The sequence below is a fragment of the Dermacentor silvarum genome, chromosome 7 (assembly GCF_013339745.2).
Source record: "Dermacentor silvarum isolate Dsil-2018 chromosome 7, BIME_Dsil_1.4, whole genome shotgun sequence".
Classification (NCBI taxonomy): domain Eukaryota; kingdom Metazoa; phylum Arthropoda; class Arachnida; order Ixodida; family Ixodidae; genus Dermacentor; species Dermacentor silvarum.
The window spans coordinates 127603712-127620000 of record NC_051160.1 but is presented as its reverse complement, the minus strand read 5'-3'; the positions used below and the strand labels follow the sequence as shown (position 1 = coordinate 127620000).

Here is a 16289-nt window from a genome sequence, read left to right as displayed (position 1 = left end):
TGAAATGGACAGAATGAGACAAGAACATGAATAGAGTGAGGAGCGCCAGATTACAGAAAAAAATGTCGCAGTGTCACCCGAAAGGCGAAGCATCAATTGCGATAGCAAATTAGTAGAGAGCTACACGGAGTAAGGATAGTAGTTTTATCAGCTGTATAAACGTGGACATGCAGCAGCATGAGCAACGCGCAGAACTGCTGTCGACGCCGTCGGCGTTTTGCCTGCATTCGCACCGAACGCGCGTGGCGTTGGTGACTGTTTCCGTTGCTTCTGGCGCTCGTCGAGCAGCGTCGGAAGTCTTTACCACCTTCTCGCCTCGCAACGTTTTATTGCGATAGCAATTATATGGACACTCAAAAGCAGATTTCTGCCGTCGCCGTCGCCATGAGGTTCCGTATGACGTCATTTAGAGATGAAATCGTCGCCGCGCGCCGAACACTGTATGTGCGAGTGAAAGGGCGTGAGGGGCGTGTCTTTCACGGGGAGTGAACGCACGGCGGAGAACAAACGCGCGTTCTGCGCCGTGCTCGCTTAAGGGCTGCAGAAGTAGGCGTCTCTTTTCTCCTTTACAATCACCATATATGTAGAGCAAACGCGCCTTCTTCAGACGCGCGAGAGGCCGTGGGGGAGGGGGAGGGAAGGGAGGCGACGTTTAGCTGCGGCACCAAGTGCGTATTTATATCAGAGGCTCCGGCAACAGTCACCAACGCCGCACGCATTTTGAGCTAACGCGGGCAAAACGCCGATGGCGTCGACAACAGTTCTGCGTGTTGCCGATGCTGCTGCATGTCCAAGTTTATACAGCTGATAAAGCTACTATCATTACTCCGTATAGCTCTCTACAAGTGTGCCATCGCAATTGATGCTTCGCCTTTCAGGTGAAACTGCGACAACTTTTTTGTATAAATACGCATTTGGTGCCGCAGCTAAACGTCGCCTCCCCTGCGTCCCTCCCGTCCCCCCAAAGCCTTTCGCGCGATGGAAGTCGCGTTCGCTCTCCGCCGTGCGCTCGCTCCCCGTGAAAGCGCGTGTCCCTCGCGCGCTTTCACTCGCACATACAGCCTACGGCGCGCGGCGACGATTTCATCGCCGTTGGACGATGACGCCGACGTCAGAAATCCGCTTTGAGTGTCCATATAATTGCTATCGCAATAAAATGAAGGTGTCGGTAACATAAACTTGAACGAGTGGGCTACACAGAAGGGAACCATTCAGCAATACAGTCTGTCGTTACATTGCTGCAATGGTAGTCGCATTAAGGATGGACATCAGAAAAACCCTTCTTTTGCTCTCAGTAAGGACGGTTTCTCTTGCTCTCGAACTTCATCTCGAGATGGTTCTGTCGAAAGTTCTCATGTGCTAATCGAGGGTGCCAAAATAATTTAGGGAGCACGGACTGTGGGCACGCACGCATGGTGCTCAGTGCTCTTGTTAGCAAACATGCTGTGTCAGAGCAGCTGCTTTTTTCGAATTACAGCGGCGAGCATACGCTGCCAAGTGTTTCAAATCGAGTACAGCATTACCTCCAGCGCATGGGTTCGCAGAACGCTTCAACTTTCGTTGCTTTCCTTACAGAGGACGTCGTGCCAGGTCATACAATGACGATAACAACGTACCCCGGAATGCTTATTTCGTGGGACAGCTACTACCTAACTTCAGCTGGCCTTGTAAGCTTTCCGTTTTTCTTTCAATGTGTCAGTTAGCCATGAAACGATCGCCAAGAGATGGTAAAATGTTGTACTCCCGAAAAGCATATCTTCATGCAGTTATTCAACCTATAGCACACAGTCGTTTTTTGTTCGTAAGTGGGACTGAGGGGAAAGGGATGCACTCCTGGGGCGGGGAGCAAAGGTTTCGTTTTTGATAGCAGTCATGCGTTGCGAGATATTGCTGTTACAGCTCTGAAAATATTACCACAAATAATAGGTGCTGATATATATAGCAGGCTTACGTTTGCTGTCGCGATGAGGTTGTCGAACACTGAATAAGAGATATGTGTTCAAGGGACTCGTTTATTACGGCCGTAATACCTGTGCAATGGCGTTCAGTTTGGCCACCGTGTATACCGTTCTATCCACTATGAGTTACACCTTAGTTTGGCGTACGATATCGTAAAAAGAAAACAGAGAAACCGGCATAGTCCAAGAGCGAGACCCATGACTACTGTATTGCAGTATATAATATCAATTACCTTATTTACAACAACGACAGAAGAGTCTTTCAAATTAATTTGCTGTTCACAGCTCTTTTTGTTCTCGCCCTTTTTTATTCTTCTTTTGTGCGCTTTGATGAGTTCCTTGTTTTAATGTTGATGGGAGCTGTCTGACAATTATAGCACCATTTTTAAATTGCGCAGAAATTTTTTACGAAGTGACTCTTATCGCCGCAAGCTTAGGTTGAAAACAATGAGGGAGGCTAGAGCAGCAGGAAGACGATATGCGAAGGCGATCCGTATTTTTTCGGTGGAAGCACTGTGTAAAACTGTACGTATTTGTCTGCACGGTACTGGTGGAGGACAGCAATCAGTCCCGCTGCAAGGGAGAAACGAGTACTGGTCTGAAACCGTAGTTGCAGGTGAGTCGATCTATGAGAGCAGTGTAAACGTATGATTCGCAGGCAATCACGGAGACACAACTATTAAACGACAATGAGGATCTGTACAAGCTGGTGACTTCCACTGGCGTGACCATGGGCTGGATTAGGGCAGCTGTCGCCTCTCGCCTCTCCACGACCGGTGAACAGTGGGTGCGCACCATGTCCAAGGAAAACAGTGGCACGTCAGTATACTCGATTCCTATGACATCAGAGTGTCTTAAGATACATAAACATTGGTGTTACAGCGTTTTATCGTAAATTCAGATATACTTGCATTATGGCATACTGGAATGGCACAGACCTGCACCGCTGTCGCTTCTGCGATGACGTTACAGGAGGGGCGCTGCGAGCAACTGACGTGTGCTCGGGGCCCAAAACTTGAATTTATGACAAAGCGTTGCTTGTCAGTTTGTGCACAGGACATCTCAATTTTACAAAGCGTTACTCATTTCTCGCTTGCAGATAGTTGTACTACTCGTCACAAAAAATATCAGAAATAAATTAGTTAAAGCGCTAGCGCACATTCTGTGATTGTGGTTGTAAGGAACACTTAATCTCACTTGAGACCGTGGAAATGTCGGATTTCGTAATATCGTAAAGTAAGCAAAAGCTGCATCCTTGGCGTACTTTTATTGCATAAAGGTTGTTCATTGATTGACTAGATACAGAAGGCAACAAACCAACAACATGCACGCTCAACATTTGCTCGATTTTGCGCAGCGAAGCAGATAATTAGAAAAGAAATAATTACATACGTGGTTTGACGTCTGGCAACTGCACTAGTGAAATATGAGTGAAGGGGTAGCGGCAAGCTTCTGGATTGATTTGGACCACCTGGGGGTCTTAATTAAACTGCATACAAATCACGGTAAACGAGCGGTATTAGCATTCGCTCCCATAGGAGTGCAGCTGCCTGAAATAAGCAGCACAGCCCGTGCTCATCCTGTGCGCTGACCTCGTTCCTCAACAACGTGGTGACTGTATTTATAGCCACTGAGTGACTGCGCCGGCTGCAGTCGGTTAGAAAGTCACGTTATTGCCTTACGAACCCTACACTTTGAAAACGGGACAGCAACAAATATTCATATTTAGATAAATATAAATAACTTTCAAGATGACAATAGAATGCTGGCAGAATTGACAGAGAGTTCAAGTGTTTTCGCGAATGGCCTGCTCTGACGCAAGCTCTTTAATTTTAATTTTACTTGTACGTCAGCCATACTGTCAATCCCGCGCACGACTTTTTAGAGAAGTAGACTTCAATTCAGGCTGTCCGTTAAAGCCTCCCAATAAGGTTCAATGATGAAAAAACAAAATATAGAAGGGACACGTAGTGTATACATCACTGTGTTAGGACTACAGCCGCTAGCTAAATTTGCCAAACGCTGGCCTATTTATCTTTAAAATGAAACAGCATTCCCCATTATACTGGTCGGACCAGTGCAGCTTTCTTTGTGTGCGTCTAGGCTGCATTTAAAGCGATAGCGTTAAGGGCCCCGTTTTGCAGCAAATCTGGTGTCGGCGTCGAGGGCGTTTCCCTTCCAAGAAAATCATCCCGAACCACGCCGACCATGCCGGCCTCCGCGTGGCGCAGAGGCGCTGGTGATCTAATCAAATTTCTCAAAGTAAGATGCGTCAGAAAAATCCTAAAGTACGACGTAACCACCACCTACAGGCCTGACAGCGTCGGATTGGAATTTGAATATACGAGAACACAGACTTCTCTTACGCGGAAACTCAAACACACGCCCCTTTTCCAACATTTCCTGCACTCATCAGTAGCGCGTCGTGGTTTCCTCCTTGCAAAAATACCATCCAGATGGTGCTCGCCTCCTCGGAAGCCTGTACGCAGGCGACATTGTGCTACTAGGCGGACAATAAAAAAGATTTACAGATACTTGCGAATATATGTGGGCATGCCGGGACAAATCTAGGCCTTAAGTTTAGCACAGACAAATCAGGAATTATGATCTTTAATGAAGAGACGAGTAACTTTGTGGTGTCCATTCAAGAGCAACTAATACCCATAGTGAAGCAATAGAGGTACCTCGGCGTACACATAAACGAAGGAAAGAATTACCAAAGCAACCACCAAGATAATCGTAAAATAAAGGGGAAGCTGAATGCAGCAATAATGAAACACAGAGCAGTGTGGGGCCACAAGAAGTATGAGATGGTGCGTGGAATCTGGAAAGGAGTAATGGTGCCAGCGCTAACATTCGCAAATGCCATTCTATGCTTAAAATCGGATATCTTGTCGGGTTTGGAAGTTAACCAAAGATCAGTAGGCCGGTTGGCTTTGGGAGCCCATGGTAATACCACAAATGAGGCAGTGCAGGGTGACATGGGTTGGGCCTCTTTTGAAGTCAGAGAAGCACAGATGAAAATTAGTTTTGAAGAAAGGCTCAGGAACATGGGTGAAAATAAATGGGCGGTTAAAGTGCACAAGTATCTGTACATGAAAAGCGCGGACACAGAATGGAGGAAGAGGTCAAGGAAGTTGGCAACCAAGTACAGGATAATCGAAACTGTTAACAGACAACCAGGAGTCATCAGAAAGAAAGTGAGAGAAATAGAGACCGTGAATTGGATGCAAAGAATGGAAACAAAAAGGACAATGGAGATTTACAAGAATGAGAAGAAAGAAATTAGAAGGGAAAATCTGTACGATAACACAAAGGGCAGTGTCTAGCTATTGGAGGCTCGAGCCGGTTTTCTAAGGACCAAAACATGCCGGAGCAAATATTTGGAACTAGATGAGGCATGTGCATGCTGCAGTAAAGATCCAGAAACCACTCAGCACATCCTAATGGAATGCGACGGAATCCACCCAGAGAGAACCGTAGGTAACGTGCTACTGCCAGAAGCGCTTGGGTTTAAAATGGAAGGAAACATCAACAGATCAGCTGCAGAGATTTAGCAGGAGACGATTAGAGTACTGGTGGAAAAAAAGCAGGGATAAGATGGATACGACCTGATCTCTTAAAATCATAGGTAGCGGTACAAGGTAATTTTTTTTGAAAAAGAAAGAAAAAAGAATAATGAGAGGTATACAAAAATGATAGATAACGAACATGTATAGTATACCTCAATAAATCAAGCAGGCTAGGTGAATATTTGTCGCCACCCCGTTTCAAAGGGGATGCCAATAAATAATCATCATCATCATCGCCTACACCAGCGTCGCATGTAACTTTCCTACGGCAGCCGCATGCGGATGCGAAGTTGGAGAAAATGAAAGCTGCAGTTGCCGGGAAGCCTGATAAGCCACCAGAGATCATTGAATGCTATCGCGTTCCACTCTTAATAGCGAATCTTAAGCGTCCTCCGATTGTGCTTTCCTGTCATTGAAATATTTAGTGAACACGTCTGCAATGTTATGAAGCAGAGGATGTGAAGAGGCAACGAGATAATAAGGAGTTTTGTTTGGTCGATATTCATCCGGAGCCCTCCACTACGGTGTGCCTCATGATCAGAACTAGTTTTGGCAGGTAAAATCCCAGAAAGAAGAAGAAGAAGCTTTTCCATGATGCGCTGCACGTTACTGCCTGTTACTGGTCTTGAAGGACAAGTGAGTGAAGGACAAGTGACCTCATTTTTTCCTTAACGTTTCTAAAGAAACCCTACTATCGTAACACCTCGTCTCAGCTTCAGATCGAGAGTTCAATGAAGCCTTCACTGTAAGTGAGCATCACTTCGAACCATACACTCTGTTGTGCAATGCAAAAGACAATAATATATGGTGGAGCTGTAGAATTTTCGCAGGAGTGGTTGATTTTGAGCAAGTACGCTGTTTCCTCAATCTGTCTTGGCCAGCCAAAAGTGTACGAAAAAGCGACAGCGAAAAACAGGTAACAAGGAGATGTGGATAAAGAAGCACCAGCAGTGCAAATATGATGTAATGCGGCAGCAGGCCGAGTGGAACAAAATGACAACGTTATATTGACGAAGCTTAACATTGAAACCAGCGAAATACAAATGGAACTTATGTCATTCGCTGACCTCAAAAACCCGGCAAGTATGGAGAAAAGTCGAACTTTCAACGTGCCCAACATTGAATATATTTCAAGAATCTGGACTCATTGCTTCACAATAATCAGATTAACTTTAAAAAAAGTGTTGTCAGAATTGTAGCGCCGGAACCTACAGCCGACGAAGGCACCGGTGTAGCTTAGGTGAGCTTGAAAAGCTAGAAGTTGCTACAACTTGCTGTTGCTTTCAATGCTTCGCCTTCGGGGGAAAGTGTCAAATATTTTGTGTGAACAGTGACTTTAGAAGCAGAAGTACTATGAAGGCTCCTTCCCTCTACCACCCGCTCATGTCTGAATGATTTTTTGTGCAGGAATTGGCTGCACTTGTTGATTAATCTCGGCGCTTGCCTACTACGAATTACAGCAGATTAAACGTGGAGAGAAAACGAAGGGCGAGTCAACAGTGGTTGAGATTGAATAAAGACAAGGTTTTCTTGGTAACAATAATGTAAAATGTGGTTTGTTGTTTAGACTGCACTACATTCGGGATTGTCCCATATTTTTAGACTATACTATCCTGGGATCGGCCTATATTTTTCGTTGAGTAATGCCGTACCTTCGGTTCCGTTATTCATTAATTACTAAATAATAAATAATACCTAATTACTGTTCCGCACGTAGTTCTACGCTAACTTGGTGCATCTCTTTAGTTGAAAATATCATTTTGATGCCTTGTCATTTGTTCTACTTGCACTAGAAAACCTCAAATCGCCATATTTTTACGAAACTGGTCAGAAAGGGGCGGCCAGATACCCAGATTCTACGAACTCCAAATCGATCTGAAGTCGCCTGAGAAGACGTCTTCAAAAAGCAAACTGACGCGCGCTGTGATATTTGTGAATTGTTTAATTGTAAATTTTAGCCTACTTTTCTTAACGAGCACTTACGGCCATTAACGAAAGGCGAATAATGAAAGAATCCTAAGAAACAAAAAACTACTTCTGATTCATGGTGTAGTGTGCAAGTGTAAATGTCTGCGCCATTGTTGCTTAGGTAAGAAAAGACCAAGAAACAACATCAGAATAAACGTTTGGTGCAGTAGCTCCCTGCTTGTGTCCAGGCTTGCACACAATCTGCTTTCGCGCGAATTTTTGAAAACAGCATCAGTTAGGAATCACCTAAGCATTCAATTTATTTGAGTGAATTGAATCACTTTTACTCTCTCTACGATTTGTCCTGTTTTACGAGCCGAACACTTCCGATGCCACTTTTGTCCAGCATTAGCCTACTGACTACGCTAGCCCGAACATACATAGCATCAGCCGATATATATTTGGGAATCATCATATAAAATATGGTGACCCGCAGAATGTTTCACATGGTATTTCATGTCATGCAGGGCGAATAGTCAAATCCTGGTTTTAGACTATAAGCTTTTCCGTCCGGGAGCACCTCTTCCCAACGGGGCCTTATGGATGCATGAACAAATGCCGTGCGTATTATTGTTTCCCTCTTCTTTTCTGTTTTTTTGATTGCGATGTATTTTGCAAGATGACCGGATGCTAGTAAAGAGTATGTGTCAACATTCCAAGGAATGGTTTGCAGATCAACTGCAAATTGATGACGTTTCGTGCTCTATTAGATACTTCCTTGAGTCGTTTGAAAGGGCGAGAACCTTAGTAAAATTGAATTCCGAGCTTCAGTGTAGTTGCGAAGCTGCAGATTTTGTCAAGTTGGTTCACAGGCATGCCTGCAAGAGCAGTCATTCAAATGAAATGACAGCGGCGCCTTTGTTTATAGCTTTTTGCGTCTCTTGACATGCAGCTAGGGCGTTTTGCGTCCATGAGGGGTGTACAAGTCACGTTAAGAGAGGGCGGCGGACGTGGGTGCCGTTTAGATTATAATAAGCCGAAGTGCAATGATAATTAGCGGTGCGGGTTAGCGCTGTCTATTGGAGGTGTTTAGGTGGGGTAAAACCAGCACGTACCTGTCTGCGTGTATGCGAACTTATAACTGAGTAGGTTAGTTTAGGAATTGCACATATGTAGAAATAATTGCGTGACTCAAAATACAACAAAGGAAATATGGTGATATGCCTAGAAAAGTACTGGAAGAATAAAGAATCCCAGTGGAGAGAAATTCGAGGAGAAAGACCCTGCTGCGGTGACCAGTGATACGAAAGTAATGAAGTAGTGATGTAAAGTGATAAAGTTCAAAACACTTGATGCGCAAGTAAATAATGATAAGACGAGTGCACACAAAAATATCAACTAGCTTAAAACACAACGTCTTTGCACTAATGTTAAATACATAGTGATAATGTGTGAGCACGGTGTAAGACATATAATTTCGGTGTTGACATGCGCCGCCCACCGCGGCCGAGATCGCGCACAGTTAGTTTTAGCTATAGCCATGGCTCATCGGCTCCTCAGCCGCAGAGCGCCCCCCCCCTCCCCTCACACACACGGGCACGTGTGCTACAGCCGCGGTGTAGCTGTAGCACATGCGCCGGCCGCAGCTGCGAGGGGGGCGCTACGGCTCACGGGCCGATGTGGCCGAGCCGTAACCTAGGCAACCTCGGCCATCGCATGCTGGCGTCTCAACGAACGCTTGGCCCCCCGGTGCGTCCGCCGGTTTTGCGCCGAAGACTATCTGGTCACGCTGTTTGGCGGAGTGTCAACACCTTTATATTTCTTACACCGTGTCTGAGCGGAACAACTTGCACACGAGGTCCAACTGCGGAGGCTTGGACGTCAAATAAGAGAATTAAGCCGATGGCAGCTTTATGCGGACTGAAATAAAGGTTATCCAAGTGACAATAATTTAGGAAAAGCAGTCGTACATATTATTGAACAGGGTAATTAGAGTACTCTTGCCGAATGATCGCATCTGTGTTCGTAATTATAGGGACCGGTCGAGGAGTGCGCTAACAGAAGCTCGGGACCTCAGTTGCTACAAGGATGATAATGTCAGCTTTATGGAACACATCATGTGCGCACCAAGTGCATCCTGGATTCAATGAGCTAAATCGCAGTCTGTGATCACATCTTCTCACAAAGCACCGTTGCGTTAGTCAGCGCAATTTACTGGCGTAAGATTGCAACATGCTAGCGAAAGCTGTAAAGGCCCAACTAGTTTCAGCACCGCCAAAGTATAGTTTTCTATCACACTGAATAATTACCCGAAATGCGCTTGCGGTGCGAAGCTGTATCAATGATGCTTCTTTGGCAACGCGGACCGTGTACTTTACGTTCCCTCCCCTTCGTGGTGGCAGCTGCTATCTCGTATCAGACATAATGATTTGGAATGTTCACCGCTCCGCTGGAAGTGGCGGTTCCACTAGAAGTTCAAAATTACGCTGTTCATACTACTCGTGGCCATGGCTTACCTCGACAAGGGGAACGACGCAATGAACATTGCACAAAGGGAATGCGAACAGCGTGCGTACCCACATTTTCCATCAAACGGTCAAATAACTGCTGTGAGAATCGCAAGAACAAGTGCTGCAGTAGCTATTTAAAATAAAGGAAAACGACTTCTAAAGAAAGCAGGTACAGGGTATTGATGGCTTATATTGAAATTAGGACTAAACTTAATTTGCAAAATGTTAGGGTATACGACGATTAACTTTATCGAGCCAGTTGTTGGGAAGCCTACTACACATTGAACCCTGAACATTTTATTGCGAATTAAACGTACACTCGAGGCCCGTTTTCGCCGTCTGCTCTGCCGCTCTCATGCTGTCCAGGGTGCGACGGCGCATGCGCGGCCTATACGACGTATGATTGAGGTCACGTGATCTGTGGCGGGTGCAAGTGCAAGCATGCGAGGGCGAGCCAAGAAGAATGTTCGGTTCATGGCCACTCTTGTCCCGCGGGCCCTGTATTGGAGTTGATCTTTTTTTGCAGACAAGTGGCGCAGTTCAAATTAGGGTGTCTCGGTGTCCTCCTCACCCACCGGGAAAAGCGGACATGGAAGGATCCTAGTTCATACGGGGGAAGTGAGTGGCTTTCGATTTGGGACAAGCACGATCGCTCCCCGTCGCCGATATTCTTTATTGTGTACTCACCAAGTGTGTCTTTGGGCTCTTGACGTGACACGTGTTCGTTGTAAACAGATGGTTACGGAAACTTTTACGGTCTACAATACTAAACGACGTACATCCCATTGAGCTCTAATACTTTCCTGATAGTGTCAATGGTCTGTGCATTTTTTATGTATTTCTTGAAATATTTACAGAGGAACTGTACAGTACGCAGACCTCAGTGCAGCATTAGATGAGAAAAAATATTGGGCCGGCTACAATGTGGCGTAAGTTGGTTTCTTCTTTTATCCCAGAAACTTTAACAGACCACAATGAAACCCTTGGGTCACATTCCATGGGGGCGGAGGGGGGAGGGGAGAGAACGCACGAAACGTCATATAGTAAAATTCAAGTGTAAGTTATCTAATCCGAAGATGTCCGCAATATTCCGGAGTCGCCCGCTATGGTGTGCCTCGTGCAGTGGCGCTTTGTCGCATAAATTTTAATTCTTCAAGTTTATTAGGCCCCGTCATTGGCTTAGCCAGGGGGCGGTACACCAGACAAGTGTCCCCCCAATATTGCTGTACAGTATGCGGCCTGGCCAGCCACCTCGCCCCCCCCCCCCCTCACCCTGTCCTTCTCAAGTAAAGTGCGTGCTTCCCTTTTCTAAAAGAATTGCGCGCTACGCCAATGGGCCCCGTTCAAGCAGAATTTTCGGCTTTTCGGTCATTCCTAAGATTGCGTTACGTCCTTTGAATTAAGATATACCGGTATGCATTAACAAATGTGATAATTTTTGAACGTAGGGTTTCTGGACACGTAGTTTAGAGTACTGCCCGTATGACGGCAAGACCGTACTATCTTTCCATAAGCCCCGTGCAGATGGCAAGGCAGTAGGGTCAACAGGAAACCTCCTAAAGACGGTATTTATTATTGATCGATAATGTGTTGCACTTAGACTGGTACGGAATGTTTTTGCGACACAATCTGCCGTAAAGCTACAGTGGCAAGAAAACATAGCATTAGCGTCGATTATGTTTCGAAAAACTACAAAAATGCAGTGCAGTGAATTTGACCTATCTAAAAGCTAATTCTTGGTGAAACTGGCGAGTTAATATTTCAAACAGAAAGTGCCTGACACTAGCCCCGCGTGGCAATACGAATGTGTGGCATGCTGTGACACCTACTTTCACAGAAAGCGAATACAGTAACGAACTCGAATACTTACTTTCAGGATCGAGGTAATTAAATGAGCTTCTGATTCCATGCAACTGAGTATCCAATTGGGAAACGCGAACACCACTCGTTGAATCTCGTATACCTCTCGAGTAGGAAAGTATGGCCAACTCCGAGCCAAATTTTTTTTGTGTTCCATTTATATGTAGTTGTTTCGGAGGTATTATTTTTACCCTAACGTGTTTTTCCCTCTTCGTCAGGTATTTCAACGAGATATTTAAGATCTCCGGCCAACCGGCCAACGTGAAAGAGTACGGCGACTACTACAGATACGAGAACTGCCCTCGCGCCAAGTTGTTCAGGAGAGACCAGGCCAAACTAAAGGACTTGGATTCTGTTATGGCTTACATGAGGTATGGAAGGGCAAGCATACACATATGTCACCGTGAATGCGTGACTAATATTTCTTATTTAAAGCGTCTGGCTACTACTCGTAAAGCTAAGTCTATTTTCATTGTTTTAGTGATGACCAATGATTCTCCGTGTGGAGTCACGTGCATAAGTTTCCTAGGTTCGCGGTCGTGTAAACGGGACGTGATGGCATCGTCCACTTTACGCAGGTACAACGATTACAAGAATGATCCTTTGTCACGTTGCAACTGCACGCCACCGTACAATCCTGTGTACGCCATCTCAGCGCGCCATGACCTACTTTGCCCTCAGGGGAAGTACGACACACCAGGAATGAATCGACGGGGTGTTGGCGGCATTGACACCAAGGTAAGACAAGTGTTTATAGAGTGTTCTCCATTGTTGAGGGTAGACGCTGAAAGATAGGGTTTTCTAGTTTCCAGACGACGTGACGGGTTTTTAGGGCGGCATTTGAATCCATCACAACAACAAAGATGGCGAACCGAGACACCACCTCGTTTATTCTGTTGACCGCGACACTGCAAGACCTTAACCTTTTTCCACAGGATAAGTTGCTCTTAACAATATTCACGAAAATATTGCGCAAGAACTCGTGACGGACTAGAACACTCATGAAATAAAAATCCCACATCATCATCATTGCAGTACGAAGCTGCAAAAGCACCTCCTCTGTGTTGCATGGATCCAATAATGCGTAAAATGGAAGTGGGACTATAAGAAAAGAAATTCAGTAAACACAAGCGAACTACTATGTTTCCTCTTACAGCTTCGTGTTCGTTAACGTGCAAGCCATGTTTTTCCTTTCACAAGTTTTTATACTCAGAAGCCTCTGCACGAAGAAAAGTGGGAATAAAAAAATCCTACACAAGCCATCTCACGACGACTCTCGACGGTAATGTGATGAGCACTCAAGCAATGTGGCGTCACACTGCACTCAGAATCCGCAGTCGTCGTTCTGAAACTTCGCTTTCTTCGGCTATGTGCGACATACACTGTTTCCGGTACGAGCGCACTTTTATATGACATTCACTTGCCAAATTCATCCATGAGCATGACGGCATGACGACGACTAGTTGACGACGACGACAGTATGAAAAAGAATGTATTACGATGCTTGAATGACAACAGTGGCATAATCACGATTGAATGGCGACAGCATGATTGCAATAGCATGAAGAAATGATGTCGACGGAACGACGAAGGCGCTATGGCAACGAGATGACGTTTCTCAAGTGATGAGGACGGTAAGATGGAGTCTTGATGACGGCAACATGAAGACCATGGCATTACGACGACTGCGTGGCGAGGATGGAAGTGATGTCGACGGCACGGCAAGAGTATAAACGTTAGACTCAGAACGATGGAAAGACCACGATTGCATAACGCCGACGGTATGACAACGAGTCTACGACTACTGTATGACGACGATGGCGTGATGATGACGACATGACTAGAGATGGATGACGAAGTGGCAGTGACGACGATGCAACGAACACGATGGCATCGCTGCCACGAGCATATACGTAGTGGTCTAAGCTCTTTGAGAACTTTCGCCACTAAGTCTGCGTAGCAGGCGTGGCGACGACATCATGATGATAGTCGGAGCCTGCTACCGGATTTATTTTATTTATTTGTTTATTTATTTAATACTGGCAGGCCCAAATGGGGGCCCAAGCAGGAGGGGCAGAATACATAAATATTTACATATACACGTATGTATATACATACACACATGAACAAGAAATACAAAAGCAATGCAACAAATGCAATGATCAGAAAAAATGAAAGCGACGACCAAATAAGATTAATGGAAGATACAGCTGAAGGAATACAACTTGACAAAGATTAGATCAGTATCACACGGAGTTTAAGGCATCAGGAACAAAAGTAATACGCATATAAGCACTTGCAACCAATCTCGCGAGAGGAGAAAAAAACAAAATCGACAAATACCAGAAATTGATGAACGAGCGACCATTGCAAAATGCGGAAAATAATAGAATAAGGAAGATGTGGAATATATAAAACAACATTCACGTGTAAAAGAAAAAGAGAACAGTAACAAGGCTTGCCAACATAGCAATACTGCTAACATTAAAGACACATGCGTTCAATAGAATCGGTGCTTATCAATTGCGATAATGGTAGGCTGTTTCAATCTGTTACAGTGCGCGGGAAGAAGGAAAAATTAAAGAGGTTAGTTCGGGTGTTATAAGGTGTTAAAGAATCAGCGTGACGATGCCGTGTTCGACGCGCCGTAAGTGGTTTAACATAAGCCTGAGGGTGGAGGGACAAAGAGTTGTTTTAAGCAAAAAAAAAAAAAAAGGAATTGCAGTCTTTGTATTTTCCTACGTAGCTGTAGCGTTTGGATATTATGTTGATTCATTAGGCTAGTAGGAGAGTCATTTGGTCTATATTTAGAGAAAATAAACCTGACAGCTTTACGTTGGATCATCTCTAAAGCGTTAATGTTAATTTTCTTATAGGGATCCCACACAATGCATGCATATTCAAGTTTTGGTCGGATGAGTCAAGTGTAAGCCAGTAATCTTGTACCAGAGGGAGCGTGCTTTAGTTTGTGCCTGAGGAGACAAAGTTTTCTGAAAGCCGAGTTACATACGTTAGAAATGTGGCTATTCCAGCTGAGGTCACTGGTTATTGTTATTCCAAGATACTTATATTGGCTGAGTTTGGTCAGCGGTTCAGAGCCGAGGTTATAGACAAACGACATTTTATTTTTTTTGTTATGGACATGTAAACAGTTTTTTCTCTGTTCAATTCCATGCCCCAACGACTGCACCAGGAAAGAAGGTTTTGAAGGTCAGAGTTAAGCATTAATCGATCTTCGTGGCAAGTAACCTCGTTAAACAACACACAATCGTCAGCGAATAGTCTAACTTGAACAGGATGAGAAATTTTGTTAGTGATGTCGTTTATGTATATTAGAAATAGTAAAGGTCCTAGCACACTACCTTGAGGTACTCCAGAGGTTACTGAAAGTTAGTTAGAAGAGTATTTATCAATTGAAACAAACTGCTTGCGATTAGACAGATAAGCCGCCACCCAGTTAATAATATAGGCTGGAAGCTCTATCGACTGCAGTTTTTATATAAGTTTAATGTGAGGAACAAGGTCAAACGCTTTCTTAAAGTCTAAAAATATTACGTCAATTTGGCTTGACTTGTCAAGAGCACTTGCAAAGTAGTGAATAATTGTGGTTAATTGTGTCACAGTAGAGAAACCCTTCCGGAAACCATGCTGATGAGGAGACAGTACGTTGTTGTCGCTTAGGAATTTGGTTATTTCATTAGCTATAATATGTTCGATTAAGTTGCAACATGATGAAGTTAATGATACCGGACGATAACTGGTTACTAGGGTTTTGTCACCTTTTTTGGTATGGGAACGACACGTGCAGTTAGCCAGTCTGTAGGAAGACTAGCCGAAGATAACGAGGAACGAAAGATAACAACAAGAAAAGGGGCTAACGCTTCAGCATACCTGCGCAGAAAAGCGTTCGGTATGTTGTCTGGTCCTGGAGATGATTTAGCTTTGAGGTTCAGCAACATCGACACTACACCCGGGTGCGAAACAATATCAGAGGTCGAGTTACATTGCATGCGGTTAAGGTTTATACCACCATCGAAATTTGAAAAACACTCTGAAAATAATTATTGAAGTGCTCCGCGATACGCTGTTTTTCGACAACGACATGGCCCTCGTGAACAATTTGGTCAATTGACTTGGTTTTTGAGCTTAGAAAAGCCCAAAATTTTTGGGGTGCCGTTCGAATAAAATTTGGCAATATATGGTGAAAATACCAGCGCTTAGCTTGCCGTACTTCTTGGTTTAGTTTATTTTGAATTTCGTGAATTGAAGCACGTGAGGCGCATCGTCGTCTTAAGCGCTTAACTTTTCTTTTAAGGTGCAAGATCTTTCTCGTTATCCAGGGAGTAGTCTTGGAAGTTTTTTTGGTTTTATTGGGAATAAAGTTGCTAAGGCAGTGAGTGATAATTTCTTTAAATTTATCCCAAAGCACAGTAGCACTATTACCGTGAAAGTTATCAAGGCATTGTTCAAGATAATCCAAG

At 44.5% G+C, this 16289-nt stretch overlaps 1 protein-coding gene across 1 annotated transcript in view; it reads left to right on the top strand.

Annotated features, from left to right (window-relative positions):
- The window catches only part of LOC119459163 (putative phospholipase B-like 2), a 39675-nt gene that overhangs the window by 6156 nt on the left and 17230 nt on the right, over positions 1-16289 (top strand). Inside the window, exons 3-8 of the mRNA XM_037720990.2 lie at positions 1576-1667; positions 2617-2777; positions 7966-8058; positions 10806-10877; positions 12027-12179; positions 12387-12546. Coding sequence (XP_037576918.1) covers positions 1576-1667; positions 2617-2777; positions 7966-8058; positions 10806-10877; positions 12027-12179; positions 12387-12546 — 731 coding nt within the window. The remainder of the gene's footprint in view (positions 1-1575; positions 1668-2616; positions 2778-7965; positions 8059-10805; positions 10878-12026; positions 12180-12386; positions 12547-16289) is intronic.